The following is a 21,759-nucleotide window of genomic DNA, read 5'->3' as shown; positions in this document are numbered from 1 at the left end:
GCTGTGTAGACATTTGGGCTCAGGCTGGGGGTTGGGCTCTGAAGCCTAGGAAGGCGGGTGTGCGTCAGAGCCCGAACTCCAGACTGAGCCTGAACACCCTACCCATTTTAGCACCGTATCACAAGCCTTGTGAGCATGAGGCTGTCAACTTGGGCTTTGAGCCTCACTGCTGCGGAATGCTGCTAGCTGTGTAAACACACCCTTCGGGGCTCATTATCAGCCCAGTGTGCCTGTATTTAGGGATGTGCACTGCTGACTGGGCATTGACTGTCTGATTGGCGGCACCGCACAGCGGGACTGGCAGGCTCCCCTCTGTGGCATGTCCCCTCTCCGGGTCCTACACATAGGGGCAACCAGGGTGCTCCGCACGCTGCCCCAGACCTAAGTGCTGCCCCTGAAGCTCCATTGACTGGGAACCATGGCCAATGGGAGCTGTGGGGGCGGTGCTTGCAGATGGGGCAGCACGAAGAACCACCTGGCCGCACCTCTGCTTAGGAGCCAGAGAGAGGACATGTTGCTGCTTCCAGGAGCTGCTTGAGGTAAGCACAGCCCTGAGCCTGCACCCCTGAGCACCCCCCCACCTGCACCGCACCCCCGTTCCCCAGCACTGATCCCCCTCCCACCCTCTGAACCCCTCAATCCCAACCCAGAGCACCCTCCTGCACCCCAAACCCTTCATCCCCAGCCCCACCCCAGAGCCTGCATCCCCAGCTGGAGCCCTCACCCCCTCTCGTACCCCAGCCCCCTGAGCCAACCTGGTGAAAATGAGCAAGTGAGTGAGGGTGAGGAGAGTGGGGGGACGGGACCTCGGAGAAGGGGCAGGACATGGGCGGGCCTTGGAGGAGGGGCAGGGCAAGGGTGTTTGGTTTTGTGCGAGTAGAAACTTGGCAACCCTACAGCTGAGAGAAAGGCACACTGCTGACGCACATTAGTCTTAGCAGCTGGGCAAATTGGCCGTAACAGGTCTGATCCAATGCCGAATGAAGTCAAGGCCCACAGTTGTGAGATGTACAATGGTTGCTGACTCTTACGATTTTATTGTGAGTCTCGTGATATTTGGTGGTTTTTCTTAAAGCCATAGCTGCTGGATTCATGTGATTCAGGGAGAGTCTACACTACAGCTGGGAGGGTGCTTCGCATACTAGAAATAGCATACTAAAAATAGCAGCGCAGCCGTAGTGGCTCAGGCTAGCCATCCAAGTACGTGCCTAGGGGTATTGTACTGCGGGCAGCTAGCCCGAGCCACCATCCATGTTGCCTTGGCCACATTGCTATTTTCAGCACACTAGCTCAAGCAAAGCTAGCGCATTTCTGTCTACCCATGCTGGGAAGCACCCTCCCAGCTATTGTGTAGACATACCCTTTTGTGAGAATCTGTTTTCATTAAAGAAAAGAAATATATAAATAAGATATAGAAATAAAAAGACATAGTAGAAACAACATATGCCTATGGAATGACATAAGTTAAAATGGATTTGTAGGGGAGGAAAGACTTTAAAGAGTTGGAGTGTAGGCAAAGGAGAAAAGACAGATTTTCAGGTAGATGAGACTGAAAAGAGATGAAACTGCAGAGGAGAAGGCTCTTGCACAAACAGTGGTGAGACTGCAGGAAGAGACAGGAGGGAGGGAGGTGATAGTACTAAAGCAAATGGACCAGTGACAGAACGAGGGAAAGATTAAAGTTGGAGCAAGTTCAAGAAGAATCTTTATAAACAACAAGGGCTATTTGGAAATGGGCTCTGAGCTGAATGGGAAGCCAGTGAAGGACTTTGAAGGTTTGCTTCTTATTATGTGTTAGAAGGAACCTCAGCAAAGAGACAAAGGGAGAAAAATAACACAGAATAAAGAGCAGCTTAATGTAAAATATATGATTTTTTTTTAAAAAGTCCAGCCAAGAGAACAAATTAGTCCCTCTGTGCTTGCCTGGCTAGATAACACAAAGAAGAACTAACGCTATTTCTTTCTTTACCTGCTTTAAACCAGCACCCATGGGAGCCATGCCCCAAAGTGAGAGATTTTTCATAAGCACCCAAAGTGTTGTAGGAGCCATGCACTGAGGGGGGAGATTTACAGAAGCAATGAGACTTGTGCTTCTCACTCACTTGGGTGCTTTTGAAAATCTCCCCCCTTCCGTGTTATAAAGGGAATTTAGTCTGAAAGACTTCCAAAAGTTGTGTTTTGTTTTTTTAAATGAAAAAGTAATGACAAGTCGGCATGGCAAGGGGCAGGAATAAATTTTTTATTTACTTTTACTTTTTACACAAAGATGGGGGGAAAGTGAATGCATTCTTCACTAAACTCTAGTTTATAAAAAGGATTTCCCAGTTCATCTGCTTCGTCAGGACCTGAATCCAGTGAGGCGGGATTGTGGTCTTGAGCATGAATTGTCTCTTTAGTCTCTGCTTATCACAAGACAGAAATGACTTTAATGGGGAACAGTTGCACTTGTGTCAGCAATAATGCAGCATTTGCTGCTTCTGTATGAGTGAAATGGGCAGGTTTTTGACAGCAGACTGCTCAAATGCATGTTTCAGCACTTTCTCCAATGGAGAATTAGCTTCCCATCTTCGCTTTAAAATATCTTTTATTTTAAATAACACAAATGCTGTTTTATCAACCACGTACATAGCTTAAGTGATGCTTAAGAGTGTGGAGTCCCATCAAGTTCTAGAAGAATAAGTGGAAAAGGGAGAGCATTTAAAGAGAAACCAGTGCTTAAAAAAGAGATGGTTCATATTTACAGAGTAAGCTTGACTCTGTTCATTACCAGGACTGCATACCAGGAAATCTCCCAAACTCAGATGCAGACTAAGGAACTAATGCCAAGCTCATCACTCCACAGTTAGGAAAAATTAGCTACTATGTATAATGACAGGTTTCAGAGTAACAGCCGTGTTAGTCTGTATTCGCAAAAAGAAAAGGAGTACTTGTGGCACCTTAGAGACTAACCAATTTATTTGAGCATGAGCTTTCGTGAAGTGAGCTGTAGCTCACGAAAGCTCATGCTCAAATAAATTGGTTAGTCTCTAAGGTGCCACAAGTACTCCTTTTCTTTCTACTATGTATGTGTATGTGCATCCTCAGTAGCTGCTAATTTTATAACTGTGGGGCCTGATCCTACACTCCTCTACATAAGTGTAACTCTATGGAAAACAGTGACACTATTCCTGATTTACACTGGTGTAAGCAAGAGGACAATCAGGCTGTGAGATGAGTAATGGATCCTATGCATGGTAAATATCATCTCCAACATTAAAATGTGCAGTCCTCTCAACCCAGCAGGCTTTAAGGTCCTGTGAATTGCCTCTTTGTTTTAAAATGCAATATCTTTGGGAGTAATTACATGAGAGGATTATAAAGCACCTATCTGTAAATTTTGCACAGGCAGATTCCTTACAAGATTATGTAGCAAGTACGGTTTGTGAAAGAAAAGCAGACCCCGTAGATGACAACGGTTTCACCAACATGAATTAAACACATTCGTAACACAAAAGAGGAGTTTGGTGTTTTTAAGGGCTGTTGATGGAATGGTGAAAGATGATCCAAGCATGCTGATAGAGCGATGTACAGAATGCCCTGGAAATGCCTGTTGGGACTGCTTGGCATGTGTAAAAAACGAACAGCCCATTACTTTCTTTCTTCATGTGTGTATTGATCTCAGTACAGTGCAAAGCATTTCTTGGGGACTGATGCTTAGCAAGGGCTAATGGTCCTCTGGCTGGACTTTAGGCCATCAGCTTTTCCAAGCCAACCTTGAGCAGACAGCCCGACATCTCCATTGCTATTGTCTACAGTAGGTGCATGGGAGGGCGGGGTAGGGCATTGCAATACAAACTGGCATGCAAATAGCATTAAACAGTTGAAGTATTTGCTGTTTGGTCAGTGAGATTATCTAAATATCCCCTTCCCTTCTCTTTCTTTCCCCCTCCCCGCCTCCCCTCTCTTCTCCCATTTACTGTCAGGAAGGGCCACTTCTGAAGGGCCAATTCAGCACAGCCTGGCACCGACAGAGACTAACAACAACAGCAGCTACAACAGTGAGTGGATTTAAAATCAAGGAACCGTTTGAAAGATGTGACTTTGTGTACATGGAATGTGCAGTAACTGTACTGAGGACTGGGGATGTGTTTGTGCTCGGCAGAAGTCCTCTGCCTGGGCCATCCTTAGAGCTTCTGACACCCCCCCACCCCCGATCCCCAAAGTAAGGTCCATTACAGGAGCCATGGGAGACGTGACCTGAGAGCCAGTAGCTGGGAATGTCACTAACGAAATGAGTTTTAGAAATTCCCTGAATTTCGGAGAAACTTATTGCAGTGCTGGATATAGGCATATTAATGATATAAGCAAGCCCAGGAAACCAGAAGCCAGACACAGACTGAGCTATCAGGCAAACAGTCATTTGCTCATTCTCTGGCATGCTCCAGGGGACTGGTGCCCATCCTAGTTTGGTGCTGAGTAGGAGCATTGATCTATGTTACATTAACTCTGCCTAATCTATTCTTAGAGCAGCAGAGATCCGGCCTGCTGGCTTGCGGCAATTCAGCTGCTGTCAGCCTGGGCCTCTCCACTCCTCCCTGTGCTCCCCAGCATGGGAGAGAAAGGGAGCATTGACTCTTCAGCTGTAACACCCCCACGTAGTCACTCAGGATCCTGAAAAAAGGAGGACTTGTGGCACCTTAGAGACTAACACATTTATTTGAGCATACGCTTTCGTGAGCTACAGCTCCCTTCATCGGATGCATAAGCTCACAAAAGCTCATGCTCAAATAAATGTGTTAGTCTCTAAGGTGCCACGAGTATTCCTTTCCTTTTTGCGGATACGGACTAACACGGCTGCTACTCTGAAACCTGTCAGGATCCTGAGTTTGAACAGCCCTCTTCCCTGCCCCGGCAGTGGGGAAAGAGCTCTGGAAGGGAAAGATAAGAATGCACGACCCTTCTACAAGGTCCAGGGGAGAAACAGCTGCCCCTTTCTGTTCCCCGTAGAGGAGCGAACAACAGACGTCTGCTGGCTCCCTTCCCGGCTGGGGATGCTACTGAGACCCCTGCCCCGGCATCGTTCGGCAGGTGGATTGGGCTGGTGCGGGGGATGGAAGGAGTCAGCAGATTGGAGGAGGAGAAGGGCAAGGATGGGGTGGTGAGAGTGGGGAGATAGTCTAAGTGAAGTGTGCACATGCACAGACTGAAGGAGACTATGGAGCAGAATGGGGAGTAATGAGTGAATTGGGGAAGGGGGCATGACAGGTGGAGAGTAGTGAATGGATTTGGGGCTTGTAGGCATCAGAGACTTGAGACACATTCCAAGGTGGTGGAAGTGATGCCAAGAACATGCTATGGGTAAGCTGGCCATCAGAAAACCTGGAATCCTAGCTCCCTATTGTGAAATGGTCCCTCCCATGGCAGAAAGGGAGAGAGATCCCTGACCTCAGCCTGTCACCAGTTCAGGACTCACCACAATATAATTTCTAGCACCTTATACTGCCTATTGCACTGTGTGTTTATGCAAGTCTAATGTTTCCCTCTAGGGCAGAGGAAAAATACAGCCTTAGTGATGGGGTTGCCTCTCTTTTACGAAAGGAAACTCTGTTGTCCTCAGCATAGTTCTAACATTTTCCATGTGTTAGATAGATACTGCACACTTAGTACATTACGGACATAGTTTGCTAGAGTGATATTTGTTAAATTCTTGCTCATGAACCATAAATAAAACTGAAATAATGTTATAATGGCCTAAACCAAAATCTGATCGTATTATGCTGCATGGTGAACAATGGGAGAGTTACAGCACAAAACCAATAGCTCACTGCTCTTTGATTGTAAAAATGAGAATTGTTTGTTTTCTTGCCATATTTAGCTGGTTCTTCCCTGATCTGAGAGATTTGTACTGGTTTTTCCCCTGTAAATTGTTCTCTGTTAGTTTGCTCAAGTTCCACAGTACCTGTAATCTGTGATTTGCCTGTGTCAATTGTTGTTCACAAGTGTCAATATCCTGGGTAATCAAACCAGCTGTTTCGGCAGTCCTAGCCCTAATCCTGCAGTATATGGAGGTGAACTTTGAATTCAATGAGGCTACTCACATGCAAAGTTATTCACGTGCATTTGCAGAATCTGGGCCTGTGTTTGTACCACAGGGAAATGAATTTTAAAACTGAATGGTGCCCCTAGAGTATCTGTATAGGACACCTGGGGATTTAGGGCTTTTGCTGACCCTGAGCATGTCATCAGGTAAACTGGATATGATGCATACATTGTGCAATGAGGATGTATGACATTCAGCATAGTGTTTACACGTTTAGGGGTCTCTTACAGGAGTGGGTGGGTGCGGTTCTGTGGCCTGCCCTGTGCAGGAGGTCAGACCAGATGATCATTGATAGTCCCTCTATAAATTACTGGCTCCTCTTTAAAAAAGAAAAAAGCTTGGTGATGTTATTATCACTTGTGAGGGTGCCCTGCAGAGCAATTCATTTTGTAATTAAAAGCCACTGTTTGTCTCTTGAATGTCCCTTAGCCACTCTGTGTCTTCCACATCCTTTGCCTTTTTTAAAGTCCCATTGCCATAGTTCCTTTCTGTCTTACTTTGTCTCACTGCACAACTTTACATTTTTGATTCACGAGTTACTGCACGTAATCAGATCGTAACAAATCCTGGGATTAGATCTGAAAGCTAGGAATTGTTGTTGATTGTATTATGCCTGTTATGTGGCCTCATCCAAAAGAGAAACACATTCAGGCTGCTTAGTGTTCTGTGAGTCTGGTGCTTGTGAAATGCAGGTGATAACTGCACTGGCTAAAGCCATGCAGTAATGCAGGCAGTTATTGTGCAGGGCTCTCAATAGAGCTGTCAATGCCCTTCAGTCCTGGTTTGCCATACCTTGGATATTCAAAACCTCGTTCTCTCCTGAGCAGACACTCCCATCTGTCAGCAAATGTATTAAACACCACACATCTGGAGACAGGGAGGAGACCACCAGACAGTACCTCCAAAAGTTATTAGTGTTTGTATTACAGTAATGCCTGCAGCCTCCAGCCGAGATCAGGTCTCCATTGCACTGTAAAGATGCATAGTGAGAGACAGTCTCTGCCCCAAAGAGCTTACAGTCTAAACAGATAGGACAAAAGGTGGGAGAAAGGAAGGGGTGTTATTCCCATGCCACAGATGAGGAGCTGAGGGTACATCTACACAGGAAAAAAAAAACCTGCAGCAGCAGGTCTCAGAGCCCAGGTCAACTGACTTGGGCTCACTCTCTGGAGCTAAAAACAGCAGGATACCTGTTCCCCTTTGGGCTGGAGCCTGGGCTCTGAGACCAGCAAGTGGGGAGAGTATCAGAGTCTGGGCTCCAGCCCAGGCAGGAACATCTACACCGAACCCAAGTCAGTTGACCTTGGCTCTGAACCTTGACACCGTGTGGCGACGTTGTTTGCTGTGTAGATGTAACCCGTGAGATCACAAGACTGACAAGAGGTCACACCAGAGGGTTGTAACAGAGCTCGGAATTGAACTTAGCCTGATACCCAGTCTGGTGCCTTAATCACAAGATCATCTTTCCTCTTTGTAAATCAACTGTCTTCCCAAAAAAAAACCCCAATGGTGGCATCTTCTACCATTGTGCAATGGTGAGGAGCTGTAACCTTTATGTGGGCTACAGTTCACTTCATTTCCCACCTCCAGTGTCTTAAAAAAAACCCAACTCCCATAGAAAGTAGCTGGAGACCCAGAGTTCAGCAAGAATCGCACAGGGTCAACCTCTCCACATGCAAGTCCCAAAAGGAACTAAAGAACTGAATTTAATTAAATAACTTTATAAAATCGTATAATAAAGAAATAAATAATCTAATTTTTACCGCATGACATGGCGATTTTATAATCCACAGACATTACCTTCACAGTTATACATAAACATATTAAACAAATTAAATTATAAAACAAATTAAAATCTGAACTGTTCAGTCCCCACAGAAACACAGTGAGAAGAAAGGGAAAGTTCCCAGAAGCGCAGGTTTAGTTCACCTAAGTCTGAGTTAGAGTCTTTGATCACCAAATCTAGACAGTCTGCTGAGTCTAAAACAACATCTTCCCTCCCCTTGCTCGTAGGGATCTTCAGCTGGATCCAGGCAGACTCTTCCCCTGCTGAAATCACTGCTAGCCAGTCAGCTGATGGATTAACCCACCATCAGTTACGGGTATAGATTTAAGGAAAACCCTGTTACAAGAAAACACAAAACTGAAAATAGCAAAGTAGAAATGACTCTTTCCCCATTACTGCATTTAAAAAAAGGTTGGTGACTCAGACTAGTTGAGACAATTTAACTGGAACAATTTGGCTAAAATCAAAACAACATTCAAAGCATACAATTAAAAGAGTTATTTTTCCCTCCCAATTTCCCCTGGCTATAATTAGCATTGCCCAGGCTTCCCTGTTAGAGGGTTAACAATATCACTAACGTGCTGCAAAATGCTTCAGAGTTAGGGACAACAGCCTGCTTCCTGCTCCTGGGCTCAACTTCTCCCAACTCACACAGGGCACATGGCCTTCCGCAAAGCAGCTGCCCTGACTGGAGTCTGACCCCAGCAACAGGGAGTAGGGCTAGGCAAACTACAGCCCGCGGGCCAGATCCAGCCCATGAGGGCTTTGGATTTAGCCCGCGGGATTGCCACCCCCGTGGCACCGCGGGGCTAAGGTAGGCTCCCTGCCTGCCCTAGCCCCACACTGCTCCTGGAAGCGGCAGGTACCACGTCCCTGCGGCCCCGGGGGAGGGAGGGGGGGAGCAGAGGGCTCCGCGCTCTGCTCTGGCCTGCAGGCACCACCCCCCGCAGCTCCCATTGGCTGGGAACGGGGAACCGCAGGGACGTGGTGCTGGCTGCTTCTAGGAGCGGTGCGGCATGGGGCCAGGGCAGGCAGGGAGCCTGCCTTAGCCCCGCTCACACCCCGGAGCTGCTCAAGGTAAGCAGCGCTGGGCCAGAGCCCACACCCCGAACCCCTCCTACATCCCAACCCCCCGCCCTGAGCCCCCTGCCACACCCACATCCCTCCTGCACCCCAACCCCCTGCCATGAGCCCCCCAACCCAAGCCTTGAGCCCCCTCCTGCATTCCACACCACCTCCTGCCCCCCAACCCCCTGCCCTGATCCCCCTTGTAAACCCTGCACCTCTCCTGTGCCCCGACCCCTTGCCCTGTGCCCCTTCCTGCACACCGCACCCCCTCCCACACCCTGCACTCCCTCCCGCACCCCCAACCCTCTGCCCCAGCCCTACATTCATGGCCCTGCATATAATTGCCCCACCCAGATGTGGCCCACCCCTGTACTGGAGCATACCCAAAGCTTCTGGATGCGGAGTGCTTAATCTACCTAGCAACAATGAACCAGACACAACTCACTCCTACCTCCTCCCAAGGAGTCTCTTAAAGAGATATCTCCCTATTAGGCACATGGGTTACAGAGTTATAGAGGAAAAGAGCATGGTGGAATGTTATGTATTAAATCAGAATTAAATCTGCGACATGCTCAGAGCAGCCAGGAAGTGAAGAAACAAGGACTGAAGGGTGGCTTAGAAGTATTGAAAAGAGCAAACAAAGCCCAATCCCCCACAAACCTCGAGCTGACACTGATCGACACTTTGGTGAGTTGTCTCAGGGGCATGGAGACTGAAGTACCCCCTCACAGAGGTCAGCGATGAGGCATATCGGTAAGAACTGGAAGAAGCTTGTACTGCCTGCCTTGTTCCTGTACTGTGGGTGAGCGTTCAGGTGCCATGTCTGTCAATGCAGCTAAAGTTTTCACAAGCACTAATCTCACTTCATTGCATGGTCTGTAAGGGAGCAGATGCTCTCTGAGGGCTAAATGCCAGCCACACTTTGCCGCTAGAGTGTGAGGTAAGGCTTGGTTCTTTTCATGGGAAGAAGGCATGTTGTATTATCACATGATGACTTGTGACGTGGTTTTTATTGGTCTCTTTTTGTATGTTGTCAAAGGCTGAATCTGTTTGGTTTTGATGGATTTTTGATTCCCTTCTTTAAGCACTGTTTTTTATCTGTTTGTTGTGACTGGTGTTTAATCTGATAGAAGGGTTCAGCATAAATTTCTGCTTTGTATGCAGAGTTAGTAAGTATTGCCCATCGTTCTGGGGTCCTTGGCTGTTGTATTCCGTTCACTAAGGTCCTTATCCAAACTCCAAGTTTGTGGAAAGACTCCTATTGGTTTTAATGGGCTTTGGAGCAGATTCTAAATGGGCCAAATGAATTACTGTAATAGAATTGATGGTGTTTTCCCTACTGGTAGCTCTGACATTACTGGTTATTTATGCCCTATCAAATGGCAAACTAACAGGCAACCTGGGACATAGCAAATTTAGGCTGCAACCAGCAAAAGATTATCTCATCGTTGATACAAGGTCTGTAGAAAGAAGTCTAGTGAACCACTAGAACGTGTAGTAACTTAGTTGTGTTACAACAAGTTAGCAGCGCGCTACGGAAAGCTGATGTTTGTTACTGCAAAACGTTTATACTTCTGTCTTTCTGAATGCTCTGTGGCGCTAACTTGTACCTCAGGATGCCCTGATATTTGTGGCAACCTGAAATTTTTGTCAGCATGTAAAATGGATGGAAAAATTCCAACGTAGTGCTTTATACTGATTTGAAGATTAAAATGTATAATGAGTTGCTCTTCACTGTAACACTTCGCTTCCTCTTTTGCCTCCATATACACACTCTTATCCCTGCTCAAGCCACTGGCCGGCCATTTTTTTAAGATTACCTTTTCCTTCTCAACAGAGTCTTGAATTGGAGGGTTCCACCATCAAGTTTCCATTCTTATCTTTTTCAACACTGGTTTCATCATTCCTCAGACTTCATGTACCTTATCCAGCAGCATTAATTTTGGTTTGCATGAATTATCCTCCATACATCCCTGTGTGTAGTCAAGAAGTTTATGCATTATGTCCTGTTTAAAGATTTCTTTTTATTCCCATAAGTTTTATTCCTTTAAGTTTCCATCACTTAGGCTTTTGCAGTGTCCAGGGCTTCACTGCTTCCAAGGTCTCTGCATTCTGAAGTCCATAAGGAAAAGTCTGTGCTGGTTCACAATGCATTTGCCAGGTATTACTGTACCATTGATTATTGGTGATTGATCACTTTTTGTTAAAAATAAATCCATTTGGGACTTTTGTCTTCCACTGGCTATGAGGTGACTTTCCCTCTTCTGAACATTTGTGTTTGCAATCACCATGTCCCGTGCCAGACAAGTCTGTGGGACCGTTGCCCGCTCAGAGTTTCTGGTTCCAGTGCCATGCCCTCCATGGAATACTTCATACACAGCCTTCTCAGTGCTAACATGTGCACTTGGATTTGCTCTGAGAATTATCTTCTCATTGGGTGGTATGTTTCCAGTGAAACACAATAACCCACTGAAAAACTCACAATAACCCACTGAAAAATTCGTTTAACTTTTCATCTTCTCCTAACTGTAGCGCATACCCATTTACTATATGGATCGTTACCTCTTCCCAACACTCATCCCTCTGTTGTCCGATGTTCTGGTAATCTCTATCACGTGCCTCTTCGTGGTTTCATCCAGAATAACTCTGATACCATTTCAGGATTTTGTAGCCCTCCACCTAGGGTGACCAGATGTCCTGATTTTATAGGGACAGTCCCGATTTTGGGGGCTTTTTCTTATATAGGTGCCTATTACCCCCCACCCCCGTCCCGATTTTTCACACTTGCTATCTGGTCACCCTACCTCCACCAGCGTCTTAGCTTTACAACCTTTCTATTTTGTCTCTTGTACACATGCTGCATTTTCTCTTCTCCCCTTTGAGACCTCACACAGCTCCAAGCTTCTTCCAGTCAGTGTTCTTATGTCCCAACTGGCATATCTCAGCTCAATCCACTTGCTCACTTCTTTAACTTTAGTAGCCCTTGCCCTTGAATGTAGACAGGAAGAGGATTCACCTCCTTTAAAAGCTTTGTGCAAGGGTTAATATAGACTGAGCGCTAAGGCCCAGATCCTCAGCTGGTGTCGACTGCCATAATGCCATTGACTTCAGTTGAGCAATAATGATTTACACAGGTTGAGGATCAGGCTCTAAGTATTATGCTGCAAAAGAAAAGCAGCTTGCCTCAGCCCATAGTGGCTGCATCTGGGTGTTTTCCAAGGGGTAGCCTGGCAAGTTGCCGCTATACATTCCGCTTATGCTGATCCTACTCTACTGCTACTGTTCCTGGTTAACGCAAAGATTCACATCCTATCCTGTGAATGTGCCTGCCCCCTCTTGACCTTTGAGACAAATGGGGAACTGTGGATATTTGCCTGTCGGATAAGGAAAATCATTGACAACACTCCAAAAGCAAAAACAGGTGTGCTATGCAAATGAGACTTTGAGATGGACTCTCGAGCTAGACACGGGTATGTCACCTGATGTTTTACTCCATGAAGCCAGATCCTCAGCTGGTGTAAATTGACATTGATTCATTGCCACCATTGCCGATGTACACCAGCTGAGGGTCTGGCCCACAGGAGAACAGAAACAATGCAGAGTGTTAATGTTCTTGTATTAACCATAATTCATAAATTAAACAAAGGAAGGTGGAATTATATGATTTATGGAAGTACCAGTTGTTCGTAGGAAGTTAAAGCGTCCCCTGCTTTTCCAGTTGTGTTTGAATTTCAGGGTCATCTCTTTAGAAATCAATATTCTTGTGTCTCTTTGCTTCTTTTGCTAATAAAATGAATAAGAAGGGACATGATAAAAATATATAAAATGATGAGTAGAGAGGTAGATCAGGAACTTCTGTTCTCCTTGTCTCAAAACACAGGAATAAAAAGATGTTCAAAGAAATTGAAAAGTGGAGAATTCAAAATTGATAAATGGCAATACTTTTTCACACAATGTGTAATTAGGCTGTGGAACTCCTTGTCAAATGAAGTTATCGAGGCCAGGAATTTAGCAGGATTTAAAGAGGGATTGGATATTTTTATGGATAGCAAGAATATCCAAATGTCAAAATTTATTATGATGATTTTGGAAGCGATATTAAACATAGTGCTCCTGAGCTTAAATCAGTCTCTAGCTATTAGAGATCAGTATGACACATAATATTCAGGGTAGATTGTCTTCCTACTGTGAGGTTCTTACACCTTCCTTTGAAACATATAGTGCTGACCAATGTCAGAGGCAGGATATTGGATTATATCGACTTTGGGTCTGATCCAGTCTGGCAATTCCTATATACCTTTTTTACTCCTTCTCCACCCTGATTTTGGCAGTGACTGTCAAATATCCAATTGCTGGTGATTATACTGATTTATTGATTATACTCATTCATAGGTTATGAGTCAGGATATACAATTTCTTTGTGAAATTCACAAAGTACGTTGTGCTCAATGTACTCAGAGCTTGAATATAATAATAAATAATGCTGAAAAAACAGAACAGAAATATTTCGGAGTCTGAAGCAAAGCCAATAATCAAGATTTGTAGGGTGGACCTGTTTCAATATTTTCACAGCAGTGATGTCGAAGATTATTCTCTATATTTGCAGTAAAAGAGTAAGCTATGGCAAACCTACAGTCCACAGAGGTATATTTACTCCTAGGGACCTCCCGAAGCATAACATCCATGTTCAACTCCATAGAGAAACACACCAGACTAACAGCTGACCTGAGAGAACTAGCAGTGAGATGTTGGTGAACACTGTGAAATGCCTACCACCACCTCGTCCTCCATTAAACATACAAGGTGGAGACCAAAACCAACAGTTATTTGTACAGAGAGACCAAGAAATGAAAACTGGGGTATTGCACGTACCTGTCAAATTCCAGTCCAAACACTCTCCTCCACAGAGTCCTTAACAGACTCTGTTAAGGACAGAAGAGTGGCATTTAAGAGTGAGTCAGAGTCAGCAGAGGTTGTGTCAGAGGAGTATCGGTGGGTTTATCTACGGGGGAAGGTTATACCAGTGTAAAGTAGGGTGTGAATTTAAAGCGCTTATACTGGTATCACTCCCAGTGGGGACACTCTTACTCCAGCATTATAAGAGGACCTTTTTCAGTATAGTTTGTCCCTTTAGAAGCAGTTTAAATGGAGCCAAAAAAGTCACTCGTATTCCAGAATAAGTGTGTCTACATGGGGAGTTATACCAATATAGTTGGAAAAATTTCCAGTGTAGACAAGCCCTTTGACCAATACACACAATGTATTGGATCCAAGAGCAGCAGCTGAACAATTAGGTGAAATCTCTGCAATAATACGGCTTTGACATTCTGAATAAGTGATTTAAAACCCCTTTCAAGATAACCCAAATGCGTAGTTTTGAATCACTGCCCTGATTCTGAATGGCCAGTATTTTTGTAGAGATTGCACATAAGTACTCTGCTGGACTATACATTAGTTTCTACCCTTTCTTTGCAGACACCAAATATAATTTCTCCACAATGGATTTAGGCTCTGGAATAATTGTCTCACTTCAAACCAAATGATTTGCCACAGCTCCTTACCCTGCCCAGCCTTTGAGAGAAGAGACAAAGAAGGAAGCCTTTTGGTTGCTCCCACTTTCACACAAAGTTTTTAATTGCACAAGAAATTAAGAGAAAAACATTAAAATGACTGAAAAAATGTAGCAGAAAAGTTCTCCTGTCCCAGTGATGCTGGTGTAGCTCTATCTGAGTGTGACGTGGACAGGTATTGTCCATTTAAATTTGCAGTCATGCATTTTCCCCCTTTGCACCCTAGCTGAATGCTAATGTTTCTTTCCCAAGTCTTGAGAAATGAGCATGGAGAGGAAAGGTTGGCTTACGATATGACACCCCAGTTACACGGTTGAATTATTGCATCTGCAACCTTAGCATGAAAGGGGAGAGAAACATCTCCGATGACAACTAGCACTGACAGCAGCAGGAATTAATCAATGTAGAAGATTATCTATATCCAATAGGTAATGTAGGCTCAACTGGCATGAAAATGAGAGCAATATTCAGAGCTATTAAATTAATAGCTCATGAAGCAGTATGTTGTATCTGGTGAAATAACAGAAAGGACAGGTCATATACTGTTCATGGAAGCATGCCTTCTGCGCTGGGAATGAAAATGAGGCAAATTGCTTTGTCCTCCTCTCTTTCCCATTGTCACGATGCAGATCAGTGCTGGGGCTGCTCAGAGCCTGTGGTAACGACTCGCTCCCTGGGTAACGTCTGATTGTGCTTTTGGTCAGTTAGTCTGAGCGGCCAAGGATTTTTATTAGCTGTGGTTCTAAAAAATGAATTGGTCATTGGTATAAAAGGGAAAGCTCTCCTAAGGATAAACAGATAAGCTGGTCAGGAGCAACCACAGCCTTTAATGCCATTGAGCTATGGATGAAGACTTCGTCCTGGATCTTGATGCAGGCAGTCTTGCTTCATTTATCATGCAGTTTTCCTGTAGGAAAAAGAAGAGGAAAAGGAGGATTCTTAGCAGTCACAGCGATGGCCTCCATGTATCCAACTGTGTCCTTGTGTGGCTTCCGTCCTCTCGCTGCATGACTGTCTAAGTGGAGGGGCGGTGGATTCTACGCTACTGGCCTAAGCAGCCTCTGGCCAGAGCAAGGATCCTGACACTGGAGCTGCTCTCGGGGCACACTCGTGGAGAATGGACCTGAGTGTCCGCCCACTGCTGCGGAGCACGACTAAGTCCACTGAAGCCCATGGGGCTATGCTGGTGTAAGTGGGAGTGGAATCAGGCCTACTGTCAGGTGGCAAATCAAAACAGTCCCAAATGTCTCCTTTTAAAGCTCTTGTGATTTTTAAGTCAATCTCATGATTTTTGAACCCAGGAGGTTGTCAATTCTGTGTGCCATACAGTTGTTTGTTACGATGGGGTCTCAAAGGGATGCAGAACTCCTTTGCACTGCTTCCGCAGGCCATCAGCTAGCTGCACCTGCTGGCACAGGCCTTCGGAGGGTTTTCCCCTCAAGGCTAGAGCTGCAGTTGTGTCAGAGCTGTGGGCAGCAGGCAGTTCAGTTCAGGGGCGAATAGGAAAGCAGACTGCTCAGTCCCTTCCCAACTCACTGCAGGGGCTGCTGTTTGCAGGGGAACGGGTGTAACTCAGCTGTTCCTTTCCACATCTCCCTCCTTCCCCATCTGGCTACTACCTGCAGTCTCTTCTCCTGCCCCTCTTCTGGGGATCTCTGTGAAGCTGAGAAGGCTGGCTTCTCTCTGGATGCATGCAGAGCACCCTGAGTGCCCTCACCTTTGCTCAGGTGGAGCTTCTCTCTACCCTGGTGTTTCCTGCCAGAGAAAGGAGACTTACTGGTGTCTCCTCTACCAGTCACACCTATGAGGTCCCAGGAGATTCCATGGGTCAACAGCCACCAGAGACCAGGGGAGGGAGAGGTGGGTGGAATGGAAGGGTTCTGTGTCCCTTACACAGAACTGGTGCTGGCTGTGCCATGCACAGGTTTAGATGACAGTGAGAAATGGGAGACTGGTGTGTGAAAATTAACAGGCTATTTGGGCCACGACTTGAAAACCCTTCTCTTTAAAGGCTTGGGCACCATATGCATGTACAGAATAAAACCAAAGTGGACCCTGATGTTAGAGGTTGGGATAAATTCAAACCATAAGGCTCTGATTCAGCAGAGCACTTAGGTGTCTGCTAAACTTTGAGCATGTGCTTAAATCCATTCCTATTCAGTGGAGCATGTAAACCTGTACTTAACGCCCACTGAGTTTAATGGCGACCCAAGCACATGCTTCGTGCTTTGCTGATCCGGGACCTGGAAGCTGGATTTTCAATAATAACTAATGAATTAGGAGCACAAGTCTCACTAACTTTAGGACTTGTGTTTCTTAATCCTTTATGCACCTTTTGAAAATCCCACCCTTAAATGAATCTGAGAAAAAAAGAAAGCCCTCTTAAAAATTAAAGACAGTCCCTGGGAAATATCGCCCTGGGGCCAGATACACAAAGGTATTTAGGTGCCAAAAGATGCAGGTTTTAGAAAAATGCCTAAGCAAGTTAAGCGCCTAACTCTGATTGAAACTTAACCTGCTTATGCGCTTTTGAAAATCCCACTAGGCATCAGTCTGCATCTTTAGGCGCTTAAAAGTATTTGCCCCAGGTCATTTGAGCCCCTCTCTTTTACACAGTAGTTGAAATCAGGAGGAATAAACGGGAATGGTTCAGAATAGTAGTGATCCCTGGTATTCACACCTGTGCATGCATTTTACTACATCTTCTGAACTCTCTCTGCTTGGGAATTCCGTCAGTTCGAAATGTGCCGTTCTCCCCTGCTTTATCACCTCACTTCAAAGTGCCGTCTCCTTTCTTTCTTGTCGCACTGACAAGAGCAATAACTCATCGTGCCGCTCAGATGAAAAACGAACAATGTGCCAGTGGAGATTCAGCACCTTGGCGTGTAATGGAAATGGAGTCGGCTGAAAGCAGCAGCTGATCTTTGGGGTGGAACCTCTAGTGCCATAAATCCCCGTGAGCAAGTGCAGGCACTAGGTAAATGACACAGAAGCCTTACAAGATTTCTCCCTGCAGAGTGCCAGGGCAGCCTTCTCCCAGCTTCAGAACGGTCCAAAACGCAAATGAGACTCTGACCGAGTTGACCCTGTCTGTGTTACGTATAAAACCAAGCTGTGCTTAAACGCTTTGTGACATTGTGCACGACTTAAGCAGTGTCAATACCCCTCTTTTTTTTGCCCTGGTATAAACAGCAACAACAATCAGACTCCTTGCTAGATAGGGCTGGCATAAATGAACATCCAGCAAACCCCTCTAGCCTACTCTGTTCCCAAAGGCCCCTGATAATGAGTGTACAACAGAGAGATTACAGAAAGCCAAGACACCATGGTCAAGTACCTAGCTAGTATAGTGACTGGCACTTTATAAATGCTGATAGGTTCTTCCCCATTTTTAAAATGAGGAGTTCCAGAGAACTGCTGAACCTCTATACAGCGGTGAATTTTTTCGAGGTTCCCTCTACAGATATTTTTCTCTTCTTTCTGCTACTTGCATTGGTTGCCACGACAGCTCTTGTTCCTGGAGGAAGGCTTATGTGGAATGGGCTCAGTCGGATTTCTCCTGGCATGGACTGCCATGTAGAGAATGCCTTCCCAGTTCACTCTGGACTGCCTCAGATACAAGCTTTCTCTCCTCCCTGGTGCCTCTAAGACGCAAGTCTCCCCTGACAACTTGATTTCACGCCTAGCAACACAATTTTCAATCCGGAGCGACACAAGGCCTGCCACAAAATGAAGGTAATTAATCCCTGGGACTTCCCTAGCGACATGGTGATTCTCCATCACACTCAGTCTTTAACTCAAGACTGGATGCCTTTCTGCAAGAGATGCTCTATCGCAAACAGAAGTTATGGGCTTCATGCAGGAATCACTGGACGAAATTGGCTCGTGTTATGCAGACTAGATCAGGGATAGTCAATAGGCAGACCTGCAGCCAAATCTAGACTGCCAGACCGCAAAATAGTTTTATTTATTTATTATCATTAGTGTTATTATTTTTGTACTATTTTCTCTGGAGTCTGGACCTTGACTAAATCTTGACAAAGAAATTTGGACCTTGACAAACAATAATTGATTACCCCTGAACTAGGTGATCATAAAGGTTACTTCTAGTCTTAAAATATATGAATCTATGAAAATCTGTTTTGTTTTGTTTTTCCTCATGCATTGGCAGTACGGACTCTCCATCTGTTTTTTAAAAAGCTTCAAATAGGATTTTGTTATTCATGGAAGATTTTATGTGCCTTCTGTTATCTGCTCCTGCTACTGAAGTGAGTAACACAGTCTGTGCTCTGTATGTTCGTACAGTTATCTATCAGGCTGTATTGGTGTTACACTCAGCCAGTGTATCTCCTGATCCCACATGGAACTCTATTACAAATACTTGTATGGCAGCCATTTTGTGATAACACACAAAATAAGACCTTCCCAGAACAGATGTATAGAAAGCATTTGAATTATTCTCTTGACTCTCCTTCCTCGCATTTTAGAGGTGGCCCGTGTAGATCACAGCTAAAGGAATAACCATTTCTTTTGTCACCTCCCTTTTTTTTACCTGCGTCTTGAATCTTGCACACCTTTTTCACTCTAGCTTGCTCTAAATCACCTTGTCCACCTCACTCAGTGTCACATTCCTTCTTCTGCTCCTGTTCATATTTCCTTTAAGAACCAGATTTTGCTCTCACTTATACTGGGTAAATGCAAAGTAATTCCATTTGGTTTAACGTACCTCACGTAGAGCTGCAGTTGTGCACCTCAGTGGAGTTACTTCAGGTTTGCAACAGTATCGCTGAAATGAGACTCTGACCCTAAACCACTTTGATGGAGGCAAGCACAGACTGAGAGTATAAAACACTCGCACTGCATGCTCCCATTAAAAGATATTCTCAAACCTTTTCACAGTGGGGATGACGTTAGCAACAGGGAGCAATTTCTGAAGGGTTGAAAGATCTTGTACTGCAACCTCACCACCACCTTCCTGCCAAGTGGGTGGGGAAGGCTTGCATTGGCTCCAGGTAGCTGTCTTGACCCAATCCTGCTCCTGATTGTCCAGTTGGGTCCCCGCTGTTCCCATCTGACTGCTCCATTTCAGAGCCCTCAGCTGCCTCTGGTGTCTCTAGGGAAAGGGGTATTCACACCATCTATCAGTCAACCTGAGAAAGGCCCTTTGCCCTATGCAGGCACCTCAGGGGAGGCACTGCCTGGCATTCCCGATGGTCAGGGAGAAGACACAACATGGGTCCCCTCTTGTACAGTGTAAATTGGCAATAGCAGCAATGAAGTTCATGAGGCTGTTCCAGGATAAAACTGGCGTGAGTGAGAGGAGACCCTGGCTCACAGCCCCTGCTTCCAGGGGGGCTGAGCAGTCAGGAATCAGCTCACCCTCTGCTTCTGAAGTGGCCTTCACCCTCAGAATGCCGTTGGCCCCCTGCAGGCACGAAGCTTAGCTACACTGAGCAGTGTCCGGACACTGCACCCACAGAGCTGCGGGGGCAGGAACTGTCCCCATACGTGCTGGAGCTGAGGGTGCTGGGCATGCTGCTGCACCCTCTGGCTTGAAGTGGTTTCCATTATATACAGGTGTACAGTTTGGTTCAGTGGCTCTCAGCACCCCTGTTATACAATTGCATCCCTATCTGGCCCTGCTTGTCCTTCTGGTGGTATGTCTTCTCTGCACCGTTAACTGGCACTGGTTCTGAGCACCGGGGCTAGCCCAGCCTGGGTGAGCCTCCCCACTGGAAGGCCCTGGCCACATTGCTGTGCCCTCAGTGTTTCTTCACTCACCCCCATGTGTCTGGGGGCGTATCCTATGGGTCTTTGTGCTGAGATGCTCCAGGAGCCTTCCCCAGTTAGTTGTGGGAGAACCTGTCTGTCCTTCCGGGAGAATTGTGGGAAGGGCATTGGAGGACTGTTAGCACTTGAGCGGTTTTACCTTCATCCTCACAGCATAGTGGGTGGGTTCCAGTCTGAGTGAAAGCAGAAACTAGACTCTAACCCATGTTCCCAGCTAGCTAAGCTGTCCTGGGCTGAAAGCACCCCCTAAGCCCGGGTCAGAGGGTTTTCTGTGTGAGCGCTAGGGGACAAACCCGGGAAATAACTTGGGTTCACTCTGCAATGAAGACATACCCTGAGAGAGTGGAGATCACAGCACATCTGGCTCTGACTCTTACTAAGAACAGGTGCAGAAGCCCAGGGTGTGGTCTCAGCTGCCAAATTCCTCTAAAACCCCACAATCAAAGGCAGCTCATAGCTGCAGAGCAGGCCCCGTGTTTATGTACATCTTCTGATCTGTGTACAACAGTTAAATGTTCACCTGAACAAGGCATCTTTTCTGAGCTCACAAATCCCGTTCATGTTGAGGTTCATTTTCCTCTCTGATACAAAAGGTTCCCAGCGTGTTCCTGCCCCGCAGACATCAATTTGCATTTGTTCATAAATTCATAGCTTTCTTGGTGCTGTGCCCTCAGTTTTCATCTTTCTGGAAACCCAAGTATAATCTGACTAGCATAAAATACATACAAATGCTCAACAATAAAAGGGACGGAGTGTACTAATTGTAAACCACACTGGGTGGGCTTTGTCCCCCTCTAGTGGCTGCTCCGCATGGGAAGTTAATGAGTCTGTCACTGCTTCCAGCTAACAGACTGAGTCTTTAGCCCAAGCAATATAGAATCATAGAATATCAGAGTTGGAAGGGGCCTCAGGAGGTCATCTAGTCCAACCCCCTGCCCAAAGCAGGACCAATCCCCAATTTTTGCCCAGATCCCAAATGGCCCCCTCAAGGATTGAACTCACAATCCTGGGTTTAGCAGGCCAATGCTCAAACCACTGAGCTATCCCTCCCCCCCCAATGAGACCCTTGCTCATTAGCTCTGAAAGTCCACAGTTCAAAGCCCGCTGTTAGCTTGAGCAGGGTCAGTTACACTAACCACAAAGGGCCCAATTATGGACCCTTCACTCACATTAGTGAGCAGCTGCTTGCCTGGGTAGCCCCATTGGGGTCAGTGGAACTGCTCACCACTGGAAGTGAGGCTTTCACAGTCAGGGCCAATGGGCTTTTGGGGGGTTATTTAATTCCACCTCTTTATACATGCTGACGCGCCCCACACCATCCTCACCTCTTCTAGTGTCCTGTAGCATAGACCAGGCTGTCCCAGGCCACAGTGCAGCTGACCTGGTCCCCCGACCCCTGTGCTGCTGAGACACAGTCGCAGCACTTGAGGGGGAAGAGGCTGGCTCCTCCATGTGGGGAGAGAGCA

General features: G+C 46.1%; 1 protein-coding gene across 3 annotated transcripts in view; it reads left to right on the top strand.

Annotated features, from left to right (window-relative positions):
• NRG1 (neuregulin 1) overlaps window positions 1-21,759 on the top strand; it is a 707,499-nt gene that overhangs the window by 288,809 nt on the left and 396,931 nt on the right. For all 3 annotated transcript variants that reach the window (XM_084628934.1, XM_084628933.1, XM_084628932.1), the window contains exon 2: window positions 3,963-4,037. In XM_084628934.1, the coding sequence (XP_084485060.1) occupies window positions 3,963-4,037 (75 nt within the window). The remainder of the gene's footprint in view (window positions 1-3,962; window positions 4,038-21,759) is intronic.

This window comes from Lepidochelys olivacea, assembly GCF_965140295.1.
Source record: "Lepidochelys olivacea isolate rLepOli2 genome assembly, chromosome: 5".
NCBI classification, from domain to species: domain Eukaryota; kingdom Metazoa; phylum Chordata; order Testudines; family Cheloniidae; genus Lepidochelys; species Lepidochelys olivacea.
Note: the sequence above shows the minus strand (reverse complement) of the source record. Positions and strands in the feature narration are given on the sequence as shown.